At 42.9% G+C, this 19,542-nt stretch overlaps 5 protein-coding genes across 5 annotated transcripts in view; 3 read left to right on the top strand and 2 right to left on the bottom strand.

The window, feature by feature from the left end:
- The window catches only part of dnajc21 (DnaJ heat shock protein family (Hsp40) member C21), a 5,744-nt gene extending 2,324 nt beyond the window's left edge, over nt 1–3,420 (bottom strand). The window contains 6 exon segments of the mRNA XM_084483249.1: nt 5–94; nt 820–1,124; nt 1,532–1,663; nt 2,325–2,448; nt 2,667–2,760; nt 2,998–3,420. Of these exon segments, the coding sequence (XP_084339375.1) occupies nt 5–94; nt 820–1,124; nt 1,532–1,663; nt 2,325–2,448; nt 2,667–2,760; nt 2,998–3,094 (842 nt within the window). The 5' untranslated portion in view covers nt 3,095–3,420.
- A 193-nt stretch (nt 3,421–3,613) lies between these two features.
- On the top strand, nt 3,614–7,101 carry bxdc2 (brix domain containing 2). Its single transcript, XM_084482936.1, has 10 exons — nt 3,614–3,795; nt 3,944–4,055; nt 4,303–4,346; nt 4,435–4,505; nt 4,596–4,645; nt 4,770–4,843; nt 5,478–5,528; nt 5,622–5,723; nt 5,961–6,089; nt 6,458–7,101. The coding sequence occupies exons 1-10, from the start codon at nt 3,658–3,660 to the stop codon at nt 6,698–6,700; spliced, it is 1,014 nt and encodes a 337-aa protein (XP_084339062.1). The 5' UTR covers nt 3,614–3,657; the 3' UTR covers nt 6,701–7,101.
- A 235-nt stretch (nt 7,102–7,336) lies between these two features.
- rad1 (RAD1 homolog (S. pombe)) lies at nt 7,337–9,883 on the bottom strand. Its single transcript, XM_084482751.1, has 7 exons — nt 9,798–9,883; nt 9,267–9,468; nt 9,011–9,119; nt 8,637–8,794; nt 8,440–8,540; nt 8,022–8,120; nt 7,337–7,865 (listed from the first exon to the last, which is right to left on the bottom strand). Exons 2-7 carry the CDS (start codon nt 9,459–9,461, stop codon nt 7,688–7,690), a joined length of 840 nt encoding a protein of 279 aa, XP_084338877.1. The 5' UTR covers nt 9,462–9,468; nt 9,798–9,883; the 3' UTR covers nt 7,337–7,687.
- Nucleotides 9,884–9,911: 28 nt separating this feature from the next.
- c21h18orf32 (chromosome 21 C18orf32 homolog) lies at nt 9,912–13,123 on the top strand. The gene is made up of 3 exons (XM_084482890.1): nt 9,912–10,035; nt 11,842–12,058; nt 12,645–13,123. Exons 1-3 carry the CDS (start codon nt 9,956–9,958, stop codon nt 12,708–12,710), a joined length of 363 nt encoding a protein of 120 aa, XP_084339016.1. The 5' UTR covers nt 9,912–9,955; the 3' UTR covers nt 12,711–13,123.
- A 294-nt stretch (nt 13,124–13,417) lies between these two features.
- dym (dymeclin) overlaps nt 13,418–19,542 on the top strand; it is a gene marked incomplete at its 3' end in the record, with an annotated part of 8,246 nt that continues 2,121 nt past the window's right edge. The window contains exons 1-5 of the mRNA XM_084483248.1: nt 13,418–13,613; nt 16,254–16,509; nt 17,578–17,630; nt 17,924–18,017; nt 18,898–19,034. Of these exons, the coding sequence (XP_084339374.1) occupies nt 16,370–16,509; nt 17,578–17,630; nt 17,924–18,017; nt 18,898–19,034 (424 nt within the window). The 5' untranslated portion in view covers nt 13,418–13,613; nt 16,254–16,369. The remainder of the gene's footprint in view (nt 13,614–16,253; nt 16,510–17,577; nt 17,631–17,923; nt 18,018–18,897; nt 19,035–19,542) is intronic.

The following is a 19,542-nucleotide window of genomic DNA, read 5'->3' as shown; positions in this document are numbered from 1 at the left end:
GAACTCCTTCCCGTACTGCGCCTCCATCTGCTGCAGCTCCTTCTCCAGCTCCGACATGGCCGCCCAGCTCTGCTCCTTGTACTCCCCCGCCAGCCTGGGCACACGGCGTGAGGCCACAGCGTCACGCACACGCACAGGGGGACACACACGACACAGGGACACACACACACACACACACACACACACACACACACAGGGACACACACGACACAGGGACATACACACACACAGGGACACACACGACACAGGGACACACACACACACACACACACACAGGGACACACACACACACACACACAGGGACGCTCGCGCACACACACACACACACACACACACACACAAAGGGACACACACTCACAGGGACACACACACACACACACACACACACACACGATGACCAGGCGAGGGCCTTGTCGCGTTCTTCCCACCAAGAAAAGAACCGCGCGATGTAATAGTCACACGCGTGTCTCAATTATGCTCTGCTGTACAACTGCTTCGTCTCATCTCATCAATCGGTCCAGTCCTTACATCTCCTCAGGCATTCAATCAACTGTCACCCCTCCACACTTCAATGCCACCTATCCATCCTTTCTTCCATCCCCTCTAACAAGCCACACTTCCAGTCCAATCCGTTCCAATTCATCTTCCATCCATCTAATTACATTGATTCATCGCTCCAGTCCGTCCTGTACATCTACCCAATCCTCGCATTCCATTCACGCAGTCCGTCTACCCGTCTTGTCTGGCCTTCCACTCCCAACCTCCACCCACCCACCCCTCCACCCCACCCCACCCCACCCCACCCCACGCAGCACCCACTTGGCACGGTTCAGCTTCTGCTGCCGCCGCATCTCCTCCGCCTTCTTGGCCTTCTCGGCGTTCTGCTCCTCCACCAGCACCTTGTGGGCCTGCACGCGGCGGTCCCGCTTGCGCACGTACGCCACCAGCTGGCGCACCAGCTCGTTGCGCTCCTTGCGGTTCTTCTCGCGCACCTTCTTGTTCTCCTTCTCCATGGCGCGCTTCTCCCAGCGGTTGGACGCCTGCCGCGTGTCGTAGTCCTCCTTCCAGGCGAAGTTCTTGCGCGTGCAGAAGCTCTGCCAGTAGCCGTAGAACAGGTGCACCACCTGGCGGCCGGATGGGGGATAGAAGAGGGAAATGCGTTTACGCTCGGGTCTTTGTTTGTGTTATACGCACGCACACACGCACGCACAATGTGCACACACGCACACGCACAATTCTGGTTCTGACGTTTCGTTTTGATCGTTGCGGTATGCATGTTTACTGTTTTAGGATTACGATTAATAACTGTGAATTTGGTCATTCCTTGCAACCTACTAATGATGATGTTAGTATTGACATGCTCACGTTTATTCTATGAGATCAGAGTACAGAAATGTTAAGAAACGATTGATTATGAGAACATTGAATATCTTTATTATTTCACAAATGTATGCTGTTTAAAGGGTCGAATGTAATAAACGTCTCTGAGCATCGTGACGTCCCGATGGCGGGCCCTTCGCCGAAGACTCACCGTATCGTAGTCGCTCAGGGAGTCTCCGAAGAAGGGGAAGCTGTCCTCGTCATCCTCGTCCTCCTCCTTGCTGTGCTCCATCTCCTCGTTGACGATGGACTCGAACACACCGCGGTACACAGCGTAGAAACCCTGGGGGAAGGGAAGAAGATAATGAAATGGGAGGGGGATCACGCACAACAGCTAGGTGACCTGCATCGTGTCACAGTATATTGAACTTGATTTCTGCAATATTTTCAAGTTACTCATTGCGCATAATCTTGTTGTGTGCAATAACTTTGCACAATAGTTTTAGTAATGCCGCTACTAAAGATTGGAAATAAGTATTTTTCTTTAGTCTTGCTCAAAGGGCTTAACCATATAGATCTTTAAATATAGTAAAAGTATTCAATATCCCAAAACAGCCCCAGAGCTGGAAGATAATAGACTTATGCTGCACCCTGCTGGCAATAAACTGGAAGAGCAGTCAACTAGAGCCAAGCCCCCAATTCAAAACATGCATGCAATGAATCCAATATAGAAAAAAACGTGTGCATAACCTCAGATGAAAGGAAAGGAAGCCTACAGATCATGCATAAACCCCTATGTTGGTGGTAGGGACAATTAATTAAACAATGAATAATGTATTAATGTTCTGCAATAGCAACCCTTTCATACTCCTAAATAAAACCTTGATGACACAAATGAAACAAAACTCAACGCACAGCGCAGTCAGTCTGACCCTTACACGTCATACGAACTCTGCTTGTGAGTAGTGACACTGATCACCACAGCACCCCAACAGCCGACCCACCTTCTCGTCGTCCCCGAAGCCCGAGTAGCAGGTGACGGTGAAGAACCGCAGCAGGTCCACGCTGTCATCCCGGTACTCGCCGCTCACCCCTCCCTTCAGCAGGGCCTCCCTGTGGTTGTCGTACCTGCCGTGGAAATAGTAGAGCAAAGATGTTTTGTTTAGAGCTCTTCATTCTGTACTTTTGAGTATCCATGAAGTAGTTGTGTACCCATAAAGTAGGTAATAAACCCTCCAATGTTCCCAATGTGATCACTAGAGCCCCGATAGTATAGTAGATGGGTCACATGTGCAGCTATAATAAGTATATCGATTGATAACGTTGAGTTTGTGTAAATCAAGTACCAGGCTCTTTCTTGGGGGTCGCTCAGGACATCGTAGGCTGCCTGAATGAGCTTGAAGTGCTCTGATGCCTCCTCGGCATTGTCCAAGTTCTTGTCTGTTCAACGAGAAAAGGGTATCATGTTCAGAGTTCATAACGCATACAAAACCGTAAATGTATGTTATGATCACACATTGACGGATCATGGATGGATGTAGCAATGCGAGTGCGCACAAAGATCTGTGTTAAAGAAAAGCTCATTCGTACTCAGAAGAACGAGCTGATCCTGATCGCACAACTGTCTTGATAAAAGTCCCTGTCGTCCGCGTCACTTCACCGGGGTTATAAACTCACCAGGATGCCATTGCAATGCCAATCTGCGATAGGCTTTCTTGAGATCATCGTCTCCTGCATCCCGTTTCACCCCCAAGATTTCATAATGGCACTTCATGGTGAATATGATCCAAATCCGTAAGAAATACAGAAGAATGGTCGATCACGTTGTCCGGACCGAAGACAGCGTATGGTGGCTACTGGGCTAGCTCTTCTACATTGACATAGCGTGCTAACTGGAGTATCGTTCAGCTTTGCTTACACTCTTATATAACACGAACTCGAGTTACTTTAAACGTGCCATTGCCATGTCTTGATCTTAACGTGTCAACGGCCTAACAATAGAAAATGACTATACACCTTTCCGAAACGAGACATATAAAGTCATGTATGTTTTGAATTGATCTCGAAGCGCCATCCATACACACCGACACACACACTGGTGATGACGTAACGAGGCCGGGCGAGCAGCAAGCAAGCAACGTGCGACGCATTCTCGCGATAGTTCATCGATTCCACATGGCGTGCCTGGCACACCGCGAAGCGCGACACCCCTCCTGTTCACTAGGAGGCGTCTTCTTCCTTTTCTTCTTTTTCTTCTTCTTCGTATCTCATCACATTTTTCACGTGCGTTTTCCCTGCGCTAGCACTAGCCCGTGTTGTCGCTCACAATTTGCAAACATGCCGAACAAGAGAAAACGTCGAGGGAATAGCCAGGCGGAGAAAAAGGCGAAACAGGCCAGGTTGATGGAAGAAGAGGACAATGCTGTAACTTCAACGGCGCAACAGGAGATCATGGTCCCGGCGCCCGTTTCTATGGTAAGTGCTGGGCTTGATTTGACCCAAGTGTTGGCCATTGGTCACAAGCCTATGGAGCTAGATTAGAATAAACCCAATACAAATGATTTAAAAAACAACAACACGTGGATTTCGTCATGACCGTGACCCGTTTTATTTTCTTCATCAGGGCAAATGGAAAAACAAAGAAAGAGTCCTCATTTTCTCCTCAAGAGGCGTCAACTTCCGAACGAGGCATCTGATGAACGACTTAAGGACCATGATGCCTCACTCCAAAGCAGGTCGGTGTCCTGTGTGGGATTTGCCTCCTCCAGACACTTGGGGAAAATGCAATGTTGTCACAGTACATTATCGTCATAATCATCTAGATGACATATAGTGGCTAAGCATCAGCCACTGTGTGGGATTTGCCTCCAGACACTTTGAAAATGCAGTGTTGTCACAGTACATCATCATCATGTATTTGTAGATGGCATACAGTGGCTAAGCATCAGCCACTTTGACTGACAATGTATGTGTTCTCTTCAGATACAAAAATGGACCGAAAGGACAAACTCTTCGTCATAAACGAGGTGGGTCTGCTCGACTTGACTCCTTGGCGTGTTCAAGAGCAGATGTCGTGATTTTAGTCAACCAACTGTTTGCCAAATGTTCCCACAGGTGTGCGAAATTAAAAACTGCAACAAATGCCTCTATTTTGAGGCGAAGAAGAAGCAGGATCTGTACATGTGGTACGTTTCTCCCACTTCCTTTATTACGCTCTTATTTATCTACGTGGTTGTTTTTGATTGACAAAAATACACATTTCTTCGTCTTCGCAGGATGTCAAACAGCCCCCAAGGACCGTCCGTAAAGTTTCTTGTACAAAATAGTGAGTATTCATATTGTATATTACATGCGTGTCACTGTGTCTGAATGCTTAATTTCAAAGTAAAGGTTACACCATTGGAGGGTTTGGATTCCTATTTACCGTCTCGTCCGTTCTCACTTCACAGTACACACACTGGCGGAACTGAAAATGACCGGAAACTGCCTCAGAGGGTCCAGGCCCCTGCTGTCCTTTGATCCTGTAAGTACAATGTTGGCTTAAAGATTAAAGCTTACTTGGTTCTGTATTTGAATCCATCTACTAGTGTACTTACTTTTAGGGCATTCAGCAGACGCTTTTATCCAAAGCAACTTACACTATGTACATTTGTCAGAAGAAAGTGAAACGACAATTATATCGCTGTCGGTACACACAGGATGTTCATGGAAACAAGTGCCAAGCACTTACTTATTCTTAGGTTAACCCATTCCCCGTATACAACAAAGATAACTAGGATAACTAGAAGCTACACAATGCCAAGTACTATATATATATATATTTTTTTTTGTGCCAGGACCTACAACATACATTAAGTGCGTAAGAGGGGTGTTTATAGGAGAGTAAGGGGGAGGCTATGCAGACAGCTTCCACTTGAGTCATTTTGCCGACGCTCATCAGAAAAGATTTAAATTTGGACATAACGTCATTAAGAAGCAGAGGTTGGGAATGTGTATGTATGGTCAGGCTAGATATTGATATATGTACTCATGTCCTTGGTGCAGTAGATTCAGTCAGTCATTCTTGTGAGTAACTTGTAGTTCCATTTTTTTTTGGAATACTTATACTGCTGAATAATGAATAGTATATTAATAAAATATTTCCTTTTGATTCACAGAAATTCGACAAGGAACCTCACCTTGCTTTACTGAAGGAGTTGTTCACACAGGTAGGTTTACTATTATGCCATTTTATCAGTGGACATCACTATTACCTGCAGTAAATCTGGATGAACTAACTAAAAATAACTTCTCTGTTTTAGACATTTGCCACACCACACTATCACCCCAAAAGTCAACCTTTTGTGGACCATGTCTTCACATTCAGCATCGCAGACAACCGGATCTGGTTCAGAAACTACCAGGTGAGACTACATGGCTCCATTCAAAAAGAGAATAATCATACATAACATCAATACTTGCATTACAACATTTATTTTAGTTAAAGTGGTGATGGGTAGTGTAGTGAAAAGGGTGTTCGGCTCTCAGCAGAAAGGGACAGAGTCCGATCCCTGATGTCCAGTCTACCTATAGGCACCCTTCCCCAAATGCCTCAGTCCTCCCTACAGGACATGTATATCTATCGTTGCTCTGTGCTATAGATTATTGAAGAGGACGGCTCTCTGGTGGAGATCGGGCCTCGCTTCGTTCTCAACATCATCAAGATCTTCCAGGGGAGCTTCGGGGGTCCAACCCTCTACGAGAATCCCCACTTCCAGTCCCCCAACATGGTAAGGTTCTCGGCTAGTGACAAGCACCTTGGAATACCCATTTTGGAAAATTGACTACAAGTTATTTACATTGTTGTAAACGTGGCAAAACGAATGTTAGTGTTTTTAAATGTTGAATCATATTGTACATTTTGTACAACTTCACGACAAAGTTTACTCCAAACCGATGTTGTGTTGTAAACTTTACATCCGGTCATACATTGCGTACATCTTTACAACGCGGTGTCAAGTTTACAACAAACATCCATGTCCTTGTAAAACTGACATCCCGATGGAAAGCTGTTAACGGTTGCTGGCTCTGTAACGTTGCACTGGGTGCCGGCAAACAATTGGGTTCAACGCACGCCTGTTCTCCACCCGCCCCGCAGCACCGGCGCGAGCTGCGACAGGCCAGCACGGCCAAGCTGCGCGAGAAGCAGATGCTGAAGGAGATCCAGAAGATGAAGCGGTTGGAGGACAAGGAGGTGGTCACCAAGGACGTGACGGAGGACGTGTTTGACACGCCGGGGCAGGAGAAGCCCGTCCACATCCAGGAGGAGGAGCCGGGCCAGGACCCCAAGAAGAGGAACCCCAAGCCCTTCAAGAGGAGACGTATGCAGATGAGAAGCTAGGACCCGAGGAGAGGCGTTTGAACTGTAAAAGATTCAGAAGTATTGTCGTGTTGCAATTTTTATTGCTCGGTGCGGTGTGCTATAAAGGGGATTTTGTGTTATAAAGGGGATCTTCAAATGTGTTTTATTTGGTTCTTGTATGTCACTATATTATGTACACCAACTGTATGTAATTCAACTTCTGAAAGGTCTGCAAGGACAAAGCCTTATAAAACAGATTTAATATTATCTGGAACCTTTAGTTATAAATAAATCCTATCCATCATCACACAAATTACAAATGTTTTGATACACCTTCATTCTGTTAATTGTTTTTGGTTTAATATATATATATAGACCAGGGAAAAACAAGATGCTTTGGAAGGAGGAAATGTAATAAATAAATCTAAACAAATGTAAAAGTTGTGACTATACTGGTATTTGTCCAATACTACCATCTGGTGTGATATCCCTAGACCAGAGGGTAATTAAAAAGCTTGTAATGGCTAATTACACTTCAGCTAGTTGTAAAATATGAGTCCTTTTAATACATAATTCACTCTGTATAGAAAAATACTTGTTTAGTACAAATATGAAATGACCAAGACAATTACTCTAAAAAGCTTAGTTTTATTACAAGTCTGCAATACTGAAATGTTTGAACACAGCTTCCTAATTGGTCAATGGGCTAAATGTAACATATCTACAGGCATATTTACATGTAACATGTATGTATGCGCATAACACAACCTTAAAGAAAAAAACATTCACTCACAGAGCCGATATACCAACATTTGTGAACATGAGTTAAGTTGACAGTTGACACATTATTTTGCACTTCACTGGCCCAGAGGTCATACTCTCCCAATGACGTCTGTTGTAGAATAAACCTAGGCCCTACTTTACCTTTCTGTAACCTGTGCTTCATTGGTCAACTTCCTGTAGTGCTTTACCCAAACTATCTTCTGTTTTGAAAGTGACTGCTGGGGGCCTATAGACCTTCTTCTATCAGTCCCCTCCCACTTCCTCATCTGGACAGCAGTAGTACTCCACAAAGCATATCTGTCCATCATCGTTCCTGACCAGGTACTGCAGGGACAGGAACCCTCTGCTGTCCGTCCTCACGGAGACCTTGCAGGACAAGGCCAGAGCCTTGGTGGATGGCTTAAGCAGGGACATCTTGTACCTGTGTGTCCCGTCGACAGAGGGGATAGCAGAATGTTAGTTTGTTTTTCGGTTGTACAGCTACCAGACACAGGCAGCTGTAGTGAAGTGAAAGCGATAACTTAACACCTTGTGATGACAATGTCCATGGATTCTGGATATATGTAACGTGATTAACCTGTTAATCTGTGTCTTGGTGCACTGGAAGAGCTCCATCATGTCAGAGTCTTTGGGATAGTCGTAGTGGGCGTTTCCCGAGTTCCCAAATGTGGACAACCTGGAGTACAAAATGACATAATTGGAACAAAGTTGAATTGAGGTTTAATAATGTTCAATGTTTTTTTCCTAATGTTCTTTTCTCTTTTACTTCCCAATTTAGAATAACTGACCGGTCTTAAGTACACATCTCTTCCATAAGTTTTATTAATCAGAAATGAGAAATGTCACAGTGATTTGCTTATCATACTCTTGCCAAGGTACTGATCAATCTAAAGGAAAATAGACATACTAGACATATCATGAAACTGGTGGTTTGCAATTGCAATACATGTGTAAGGACTGTGGGATATAGACTAGAAAAAGTAGACAATGCCCACCTGAAGTAAGGCTGGTTGGGGGACATGGTGATCTGTAGCACCTCACTGGTCATGTCCAGCTCAGAGAAGGCCTCCTTTAGGCTCTCCGACTGGAGGATCACCTTGTATCAGAGGAAAAATAAATGAACAGCATATTTTATGTATAAATAAGTGACAATTGGGTGTACAGTCCAAGTACAAAATCCTAAAAGGTCTACCTTGTTTGTGACATTGCTGCTGCAGAAGTCAAAGTCAATGGGCTCCTCTGGTTCCTGTGTGTTGATCTTACAGACGGTCACCACCCCACCTTCTTCCAGGAACAAGGTGAGCGGGTAGCCATAGCCCATGTAGCACATCCGCAGCGCTGTGCTAACTCCTGTCCACGCGATGCGGGGACATGGAATGGGATTTAAAAAGAAAGAGACACGCTATTACTAGAGAGTAGCTAATGAAAGTGGACTTCTTTTTAAATGCATTCCGTACAGCAATAACTAATAATTTTTCGAGCAAAAGCCCATTCCATTAACCATTAATACAGATGGATAAAATATACTTTTAACCAGAAAGAATCTGCGTGTTTAGTGTAATGCACCTGGCACAGTGCTCCCTCCGAAGATTGTGAGGCAATCCAACAGAACTGTCAGATTGACCTGAAACCCCACAGAGTCTTCCTTAATGGTAAACTCTTGAAAGATATCAGCCTGGGAAAAAGAAAGAACATTATTTAAAACATTATATCATGGTGGCAGACAAAATGATAATGATGTTGTTTTGCTTAAATGCCATATATAAGCAATAACTGTCAGTTAACTGTTACATTTAATTAATTCTGATCAAATGACACAAACCTGGATGAAGGCATTGGCTTGTAGACATTTAGAGTCTTCCACGGTGACCTTAAGACCGTTAGGAGTGGCACTGAAAATCGCATGGTCTTTGAAGGTGATCGCTTTCAATATGTTGGAGATGTTACGGGCATTATCCAAGCTAGCCACCAGAATGTATTGGGCATCGTCCGTTTGGGACTGCGTTGACAGGGGCATTACGACACTGCAATAAACAGAAACAATTGTGAATATTGCTAAAGATAGCCTCTTACAATGTGCCTTGTAAAAAACAACAACCCGGAATAACATCAATCGAAGGACATTCATTCCCAGTAAGTGACATTTGGTCCACGGTCGTTTTATAACGCACAGACCGATCAACATATCAACATGTTGATGTACTTTTAGAAGTATCCACGCCACTTGTTATGTTTGTGTGCTAGTAAGTGAACCAGCTGAGTTTAGCTTCACCGTAACATAACGCCAATTTTTTTTTTAAATAGTAGCTGTGTTAGTTGTTAATGTATTTGTCTTGTTCGTCGTAAAGCCTACTTTATACTTGCTGCGTTGTTGGTAATTTGAAGAAACGCGCCATGTGTTTGTTTTCCCTCAACTTCCGTGTTTGCTTTTTAGGTTCGGAAGTCCGGCTAGTTCGCGCATGCGTCGATTCATTCTAGAAAACACTGTCGCAGGATCCCGATGCTACATCCATGATCCGAGGCGGAGACGACGACTTGTCTAATTTAAACTGTGGGACGGTGCTCAACATTGGCACTTGGCTCTCGAAAAGGTGAGAAGCCCAGCTGAGAACTAGTCCCGTATGGACGTCCGTAAACATAACTCCGCTGATCACGCCCCGCGGTCGCTTACAGCGAGCTAGCTGTTAGCTCTTTGGGTTAGCCTCGCCTGTCGGCCGGTTCAATGAACGCGTCGACCCGGACCCTGCTAGGTCGTGACATCAAACGGGAATACGTCGAACGATATAAGAACGATATGCGTTGTATATTGCGTTGTTGTGTCGGGACGTTGTCTGTTAGGCCATTCACTGATTTTGAACTTTTTGTTTTCAGGTGATGCTTTCACATCACACACATGCGCAGACATGGCATCCGCGACAGGTTATTTCGTAATGGGTCAACTGTCTGGGACCTTCAGTAACGAACCATAACTATTTAAAAACACTTTGAACATTTTTTTGTATGTGGGATGTGTATATGCACATGCACATCACTTGCGTATGCTTCACATGGTGACGCATATGCTATATATCTATGGGTAGACCCCATGAATAGTGGGATGGTGAACACCCTATCAGGCCAGTAGGAAACATACAGCATAGGAAGCATAGGCTCCTTCTAGGATGGCGTGCACTAGGCGAAGGGACATGAATGACTTGAATCAAGTCTAAAGCCGTAAATCGAACTCCTCCAAGGCATAGTTTTGTTTCTGTTTGAGTAAACACAGCCCTAAACTGATCCACATAAGGTTGTTATATGATAATCTTAGTCATGATGACACAGTAGAAGAAAGCTGGCCTGTGCCCTATTTCAAGCAGCTGGATTTGTAGTTAACCCGGTTATGTTAATTCAGTTTTCAGGGAATAGCTGTTGTTCAGGTTCACAATTACTGCATTCTTATAATTTTTCCTTCTTGTTAGTATTTTACCATAACAACTTAAAGCTAGGGTAGGCAATTTGAAGAAACCAGCCAGAGTAGGATCGATTTAGAAAGTATCTAGCCTTTCCATGGTGATGTAGTGTAGTGCCAATTAACTGACTTGGGTGAGTTGCATTGGAGGGTGACCTGAATAAGGGTGGAAATTCCTTTTCAAAATCTAGTTTACCCTGGCTGGTTTATGCAGTTTCCCTCCCCTACCTTTAACATTGAAACATATCCTATGACATGCCTATTATTTGGGCCGGTAAGTTCTGTAGAAAACAGGCCAGCCGGGTAGGACTGGTTTCTTCCAATAAGGGGAGGAGCAGGACAACATGGATCTGTCATCGAGTAAATGTTTGCAATGGATATTGCAGTGGAAAAGGTCCCTCACTCCAACTAACAGATAACTTTGCAAATACACTTCTATACAAACCAAAATAGAAATGTCCAGGGGTTGTTGCAAAATGTATATAATCGCCACTCCTTTATGACAACCTTCAAAGTGTAAGTGAACCGTCTTGTGTAAGTTTAAGTGGCAGCTTGAATTTGAACGCTGACATAACCAAAATGTGATTTGGGCTGAGCGTTCCAAGTATGAGCATTTATAACGAGGTGTACAAGAAGCTCAACTCTCAGACATGGACATCTACATCAACCACTGCCAAGACATAGCTCCGTACATCCACACATAACTCGTATGCCTTCAGGGAAACAGGCGTGTTGACGCCACAAAAAGAATGCAACTTTAGTTCGGGGCAAAGTGGAATATCAAAAACTGGCTGAAACCGGAGTTTGCACTGATTTTTTTTTTCTTCTAAATCTGTTACTCTGTAACTGCTGTGATAAGACATATCGCCATGTTGTTACCAGTGTTTGATACTAAATTGATAGAATCCCCACTCCTTTCCGCCCGCCTTAACGCTCCCCTCATTTACAGGGTTTTCTACGACTGGATCCCAACCTTCATCAAAGCCATGGTGTGCATCCCCTGCATTGTGATCCCCGTCCTGCTATGGGTCTACAAGCGGTTCATCGAGCCCATCATCTACCCCGTCATAGCCCCTTTCATCAACAAGTTCTGGCCCAAGAAGGCGGTCCAAGAGCCGGCCCTAGACAATGCCAAGAATGCAGACACGAGCAATGGAACCAGCACGGTAAATCCAGACCCTGATAGAAATCGGCAGTGTCATGAGCTACTGTTCATTGATACGTATGGTTATTGGCTGTTATAAGCACTGCAGAATGTGGCACAGATCTGTGTCTCGTGCTTGTCTTTGTGAAGGGTGGGTTGTTTTATTTGAGTTGTACAGCAGCTTGTTTATAAAGTTAAGCTGTCAAACTGTTTGACTCGTCGTTGACTGTTGTCAACTGACTCATGTATTCATCTACGGTTTTGCATGTTATCCTAAATTGTATGTCCACAGTTCCTAATATTTGGCAGAGAAACTACAGGTCAATCTTAAGCCTTGCAGTTGCTACCTTCTTTATGTTCTTTGTGTACCCACACACACTTATCTATATGCGTCTACATTTTTGTATGCACGTTATTTATGGTTATTTTGCCAAATTATTATACGTTTGTTTCAACACATATAGAATAAGGCAATACAAATTATAGATTAATTTTATTTTCGATATATTGTGTAGAGCAACGGAAACAATTCCCCCTGGATGAATGACGCTACCTGATTCAGTGTGTGGCAGCCATTTTGACTAATGTTGGCTTTTCATGTGTTTCAGCCTCAGAGTAATGGGGAAGCCACAGCCAACGGGACAGCTACAGTAGCAGACAAGAAGACGGATTGACAGCTGCATGATTTAAAAAATATATATGTACTTTTCTTGTAAATAACTAATTCCCAATGCAGAAGATTTATTAACTTATTAAAACATCCTTCATTATCATAGTCGTAGTCATATTTGAAAAATAATTGTCTTGTGATTATTTTAACTCTTAGTGTTAATACTTTTTTAGATAGGCCTATTGATTGTTCCTATATTCATAAAGTGATATTTTAAGTTATTTGTCATTCCATAAACCGTCAGGTTATTTTTGCAAATCAGCTTCAGATTTGTGTCCACAAATAAAACAGCTTTCTATGAATATATCCAAATAAAGTTTCTTTATGCACAAGTTGGTCTCAATACCCTCACTTTTTAGACTATAATTTCTGTATAATTAATGTTTTGTATATTAAATAAAATGATCATTTATCCTTCATTGTTTCTATTGTGATGCATTAAACACTGGATATCGTTTTTACTCGAAAACGATAACAGCAGAATCAAGATGAATGTGTGGAGATTAATTGTTAGATGAATTAGATTAAGATATACAATATAAACTTAGGATGGGTTAAAATTTTTAAAAATAATTTAAAAGCAGTTTTAAGTCGGAATGGGAGACGATTATTAGATTATTGCCACAGAATGTTCCGGTCTACTGCTATATTTCTATCTGCGACGTCACTGACGTAAAGCGCTGCGTGATCATGACGTAAGGGGTGGCGACGTGGAAATATGGTGGAGAGGAGTAACCAAAGCAAAGTTAGCTGTCTCATATTGCCCGGAATTGATTATCATTCTACAATATTTATAGGTGAATAGCATATCGATCGGTCATTGATCGCCGCCTGCAGGCTCGTGATACGCAGAGGGACTGAAGAAAGCTAAGCTGCCACGACAACACCAAGAAGAAACATATGACAGGTAAACTGAGCTGTCAGCTGATCGCAATGAAACGGCGTACTGGGTGCTGAACACCAATTTTAGACCACTAAAGTTAACCTGATTGACTTTAGTGGCACATTGGCTGCATCACTTGAAACTGCTGTCTATGACTTAAGCCTATTTTACTGCGCTTACGCTGTTTTGAACGCACCACCGACTGAGGACACGCTCCCTGTGCGCATTTGTATTGCAAACATCATCAGCAATTGCTCGCAAATGTTTGCTTATTTCTAAACGACTTTACGTGATTACGATTAAATACGTGATCCACGTGATGAGGCGCAGGGTTTGCAATGGTGAACGTTAACTAAATTAATAGTATTGATGGATTTTGGGGGGAAACAAGACAGCTTGGATATAAAACGAACATGGCTATTTGCTGTGTGCACACCAACGTGTAGTATTTGTATGAAGTCCTCATTGGAATGGGTGTAACTCCACTTCAGTGTTATTCTGTCACCCGTCTTTGCTGATCTATATGCAAAAGGCGTGTCGTTGTGGCGTTAAAGCAGGTTTACATCCTGCTTGCTATCTCAAACCTCTCTCATGAATGAAACCTCTCTTTTGTTGTGAAGGTCCACTGAGCAATACGTACTCTCAACCAACCAACAAGGGCTCCAGCAAGCACCTTTCACATACCTTGATGGACATTCCGATGCCCCCCATCATAGCAGAATCAATCACTTAACGATCAATATCTGCTTGTGCCTGTAACTAAATACTTGTGCATATAACTTAATACACCATTACCTTCGTGTATTAGTACAGTATTATTACTACTAGTATACAGTGTATTACGAAGTAAGTGCTGTAAAAACCCCCTATACGTTGTGCAGTACTGGACCATCCAATGTGTACATGTTCGCGAGGCCTCCTTTAGGCAAGAGGACACCAGTTGTCCGACATCTATGTCCCTCCATGTACTGTAGGTAGACTGGCTGAAGCTCCTGACATGTGGTCATCTTATCCTATTCTCTCTTGCCTAGAGTTCGGGAGAGATTCAGAGCTCCATGCTTGGTTGCAGTAAGTGAGGTTATCCGAGTTGGCGATTTACTGTTTAATTATTTATTTTTTTCAACCAAGGTGAGACTGGGGATTAACTTAAAAAATTACTTTTAATTAGAAATGGGCATTCAGAATGTTGTCTTTTTACCTGGCAAAGGGTCAAATGTCTCCGCATTTGGGTGGTGGCAGGTGTTCATCTTGAACCTGGGATGACCTTTCAGGGATTCAGATCTCAGGGCAAACACTGGTGTCGCTCATCATCAACACTAATTATGTTTCTGATATTTGTATGTACCAGGGCCCTGACTTAGCTTCACTAGTCTACCATCCATGCAATGATAGGTAAAACAAGGACTCATGATTAGTGTTTTGAGTGTCACCGCTGTTTGTCCTACAATGACACCTCTGTGAAAAGGGTCTATTGCACTTACTATCTCTATGGTGGGGAAAGTAGCGTCGACATGCTAATAATATAATATGTCGGTTGGCTCTTGTGAGCGTAACAGAGGAAGCAGGGAATGTTATGGCCGGTGTACAATAGAGAATAGAGAGACCCAATTCTTCTTGTCAGCCCATTCTGTTATATATAGGCTAACGACCCACTTCTGATCCAGATGCATTCTGCAGGGTGTGTGTGTGTGTGTGTGTGTGTGTGTGTGTGTGTGTGTGTGTGTGTGTGTGTGTGTGTGTGTGTGTGTGTGTGTGTGTGTGTGTGTGTGTGTGTGTGTGTGTGTGTGTGTGTGTGTGTGTCTAATGTATGTATCTGCAGATGGGCAGGAGGCTGCAAGGTTTTTATGGTCTATACAAATATTTACTGTAGCTATTATACCGCCATTAGGTGAGAGGCGCCAGGCCTCATTGCATGAACCTAACCAAGATGTATTATCCTTGGATCCGGTCATCATGGCGGATGGAGTTTCATCGAAACACCAATTTAAGTGTCGAGTAATCGTACCGCATTGATTCGATTTATAACGACACACGGCCCTCTTCAAATGACGAAGCAACCAAATCAAAGACTTTAGCAGAAGAGGTCAGCCCAGGTAATGAGCTAATGCTTCTGCTATACATAGAACTACAATCAGCAACATGGCTTGCTTCCTGAACAGCAAGCCATAGATCTGGGTCTATCAGCTTGGAGGAAAAGTACAACTTGCATCGCCTTAGTAACATGTATTGTGATATTGTTCATAGACAAAAGGGAAAAGCACTTTAACTGTTGTTTTGACAGAGTTCTGTTTCTTTCTAAGCCTATTTCCTTCCTGCAAAGTGCTTTTCCTATGCAGGGCAATAACGCTTGACTGAATATAAACCTATGTCACGGTGCATTTCAAATCATTTACTGAATCATTTACTCTTCAGTCAGGAGACACTTTCATCCAAAGCGACTTACAAGGAGGTCAGATACAGGTCGTGAAGGAGCAGGTAGGGGTAAGAGCATCTTCCGCCCGGATGCCTTGATGAGGTTTGAACCCAGAACCTTTCTCTGGGAGTCAAACCCTTTAACCATGAGACTGTCCTCTGACGGATGGTTTGATGTTGTTTCATGGTCTTCTTTTACACCTATCTGAACAACATAACAATAATAATTGTGTACTTTTGTTGTACTTGTAGATTCAGGTCACCACTATCTGATGAGGCAGTGAGGCGAGGTGCTTGCGGCTGAGAGACACTCGGGGGCGGGGGGGGGGTCTCCGGGGGAGAGGGGGGAGAGAGAGAGAGACGGAGAGATGGGAGCCAACACCAGCCAGGTCAGTGACCTGTCGGAGAACCCCAGCCTCAGGACTCTGGTGGGCACCGAGTCTGTGTCGCAGAATGAGCCCTTCTGGAACCAGCTCATCTCCTTCACCTTCATCAGTCCCGCCAACAGGTAAACGCCTCTGGGCTTTTATTTTGAAAATCCAAAATCACAATTGCTTAAATCCAATCCAAAGTTGGAGTAACAACATTTATATGGACGATCCGTTTTGTGACGACTAAAAAGGGTTGGAAATGTCACTTCGGCCCAAGGGCACAGTTTGATAAACCTTTTTCTTTGGAACTTTTAGTTTTCAAGGTAGGCATGAAAAAAGGCCAATAAATCATGTTGCGTGTCGGTTGAAACACATTCACACTTGAAATGGATATTGTAACAATTCTTAAACATTGTTCTCACTACTTCTTCTGGGTGTGAGCTGTCTCCAGTGTAATTTACAGTAACCTGAGTGGATATGTTAAATATTAAACCTACTTTCCATTATAATCGGATCTTCTTACTTCTTTTTAGTGTGTAGCCATCCGTGTCTGTTACCTCACATCATGGACTGCCCGTTCGCAACACTCACCTGATCGGCTAATGATCCAACAGACTATTATATGATATTGTTTGTCAAGTGGGAATGGTTGAACAAGTTAACAGAAGCTGTTCAATGATTGACATGCTATAACTGTGTAAGAGAATGTCTCCTAGGGCTGCTGGGCTTTTTTTCTTTCTATCTATCTATCTATCTATCTATCTATCTATCTATCTATCTATCTATCTATCTATCTATCTATCTATCTATCTATCTAACTCTCTCTAACTCTCACTCTCTCTCTCTCACTCTCTCTAACTTCTCTAACTCTCTCTCTCGCTCTCTCGCTCTCTCTGTCTCTGTTACTGTTTCTCTGTCTGTCTCTCTCTCTCTCTCTCTCTATCTCTCTCTCTCTCTCTCTCTCTCTCTCTCTCTCTAACTCTCTCTAACTCTCTCTCTCTCTCTCTCACTCTCTCTAACTTCTCTAACTCTCTCTCTCTCTCTAACTCTCTCTCTCTATCTCTCTCGCTCTCTCGCTCTCTCTGTCTCTGTTACTGTTTCTCTCTCTCTCTCTCTCTCTCTCTCTCTCTCTCTCTCTCTCTCTCTCTCTCTCTCTCTCTCTCTCTCTCTCTCTCTAACTCTCTCTAACTCTCTCTTGTTCGCAGTGGGGACTCAAAGATTCTAGAAGAGGCAGTCATCCCCCTGGCAAAGACACTCAGTACGTGAATTTGCAGTTAATTGTTTTCCTTATTTGGTCACTTCTGTATTTGGTCACTTCTGTAGTATTATGCATCAGTAAGTCAATTTTTTAAGGTTTTGTTTTTATATATTATGAGTGGTTTTAGTTGAAAGTATTGCATTTAGTAGGGCTTATAACACACAATGATACTAATCAACAACGTATAGAACTATAAATATATATAATAAAATTAATATAATTCACCAGTGTATTTTATTCGAAGGTGTATTCCCGCTGCTATTACAACCCCTGTTCTGTTTCTTTTCTTCCAGTTGAAAATAACCCCAGGACGGGGAACTTTGGCACGTTAATAAAAGTTTTCCTCAGTAGAACCAAAGAGTTGAAGATTTCCACAGAATGTCAAGAGTGAGTATGGATGTACTCACGACTCGAGGAGTGGTCAATGCGTGACTCCTCGCTGTGTCTGGTTCTCACACAGGTTATACGAGTTATGCGCGTACGTTTGTAATACATCTGGTCGTCATTGCTTATACTCCCAAATGGTTCGGGACTTTAAAGTAGGTTTAGATTTATGTCTCTCCGAAGAGTTTCACAATACTGCGAGTGCATCAATTCTCATCGCATGGGTGGGCTGCAGAGGACTGGCTGTGATACACGTGACCATATAAACGTGTTCTCTGCTTTCAGAAGCCCACCTCATGAGAGGGTGAAGACAGTTATCAGTTATCAAAAATATCAATGATCTAAAGCCATGGATTAATAATGTAAAAAATTTACATAGCGGTTTTCAAAAGCTTCAGCGTTTTCAAAGTTTATCTTGAAAACGAGCTTCTACTCTCTGTCGCTCATCCCACCTTTGCCATGGTAGTTTAGCGCCCCCTGTGGGTCAATTGGGGTCAATTGTGGGTAATTAACAGGCTAGTGAAGTTAAATAAATTTTAACAGGGTACATTAATCAGCCTCTGTAGATAATTGTGTTGTATTGTTGTGTCAAGCCCCAATGTACACAACATTACTGTTGTATTGACACTGTGTCCTGACTTTAATGACCATTTCCCATGAATTCATTAGTGTTTGTGGACCATGAATTGTCATTTAAATATAATATTTTCGTGGTTTAAGCTGTCCATTTTGATGAAGTGGCGTTCAAAAAGTTCTCATTTCAAACTGTACACCTTTTATATACACCCATCACAGTCCCCTCATTTAGAATGTATATTATATAACTACACACAAAAAAAGTGTGTGAAATGAATGTGTCTTTGTTTGTTGTTTTCCTCTGCAGTCAGTTGTTCATTTGGCAGGCCCACAATGCACTGTTCATGATCCGCTGTCTGCTCAAAGTGTTCATCCGAGAGATGAGCGAGGGGGAGCTGCACCAGCAGTTCTCCTACCAGGAGAGGGCGACAAACTCCACAGGAGGTGAGTGCTGTCAAAGCCCAATCGGAAAATTACTCATGTTATTATCGATGGCATAGAAATGTACTTGCTTTCATTGTTTGTATAATTTTTTGGGGATTAAATGCTGTCAATTGAGGTCCACTGTGCTATAGTTTTTTTTCATGTAAGATGTGCATACCAAAATTATTCTAATTAATTCCTGAATAGAACATAATTAATTCAACACAACTTGATTTGTACTTGACAGCTCCATCAGTTGAAACAATGTTAAAATTAATCAGAATTATTATTAATATCCTCCAATACCACTGTGAGATGACGCATCAATCACACTTGAATAGGAAATCACTGTGGTGTCATGGTCTTCATACATCTTGTAGATGAATAGCAGAATAGATCAATGCTCTGATTATTCATAGCATTGATCGATTGAAATAGGACTCTATGAATGATCGTTGGTATGAAAAAAACAAGGATGGCCATTTGTTCCGGCCCTATTAAGAGACAGTGAGTAAAGACGGTGGGTCTA

This window comes from Micromesistius poutassou (genome assembly GCF_964030765.1).
Source record: "Micromesistius poutassou genome assembly, chromosome: 18".
Lineage (NCBI taxonomy): Eukaryota > Metazoa > Chordata > Actinopteri > Gadiformes > Gadidae > Micromesistius > Micromesistius poutassou.
Note: the sequence above shows the minus strand (reverse complement) of the source record. Positions and strands in the feature narration are given on the sequence as shown.

Coding starts and splice junctions, on each gene's coding strand:
- bxdc2 (XM_084482936.1), top strand. CDS start 3,658: ATGCCGAACAAGAGAAAACGTCGAGGGAATAGCCAGGCGGAGAAAAAG. Junction 4,646..4,769: donor AAAGTTTCTTGTACAAAATA/GTGAGTATTCAT, acceptor CTCACTTCACAG/TACACACACTGGCGGAACTG. Junction 4,844..5,477: donor CCCTGCTGTCCTTTGATCCT/GTAAGTACAATG, acceptor TTTGATTCACAG/AAATTCGACAAGGAACCTCA.
- rad1 (XM_084482751.1), bottom strand. CDS start 9,461: ATGCCCCTGTCAACGCAGTCCCAAACGGACGATGCCCAATACATTCTG. Junction 8,795..9,010: donor CGGAGGGAGCACTGTGCCAG/GTGCATTACACT, acceptor TCGCGTGGACAG/GAGTTAGCACAGCGCTGCGG. Junction 7,866..8,021: donor ACCAAGACACAGATTAACAG/GTTAATCACGTT, acceptor CGGGACACACAG/GTACAAGATGTCCCTGCTTA.
- c21h18orf32 (XM_084482890.1), top strand. CDS start 9,956: ATGATCCGAGGCGGAGACGACGACTTGTCTAATTTAAACTGTGGGACG. Junction 10,036..11,841: donor GGCACTTGGCTCTCGAAAAG/GTGAGAAGCCCA, acceptor CCTCATTTACAG/GGTTTTCTACGACTGGATCC. Junction 12,059..12,644: donor CGAGCAATGGAACCAGCACG/GTAAATCCAGAC, acceptor CATGTGTTTCAG/CCTCAGAGTAATGGGGAAGC.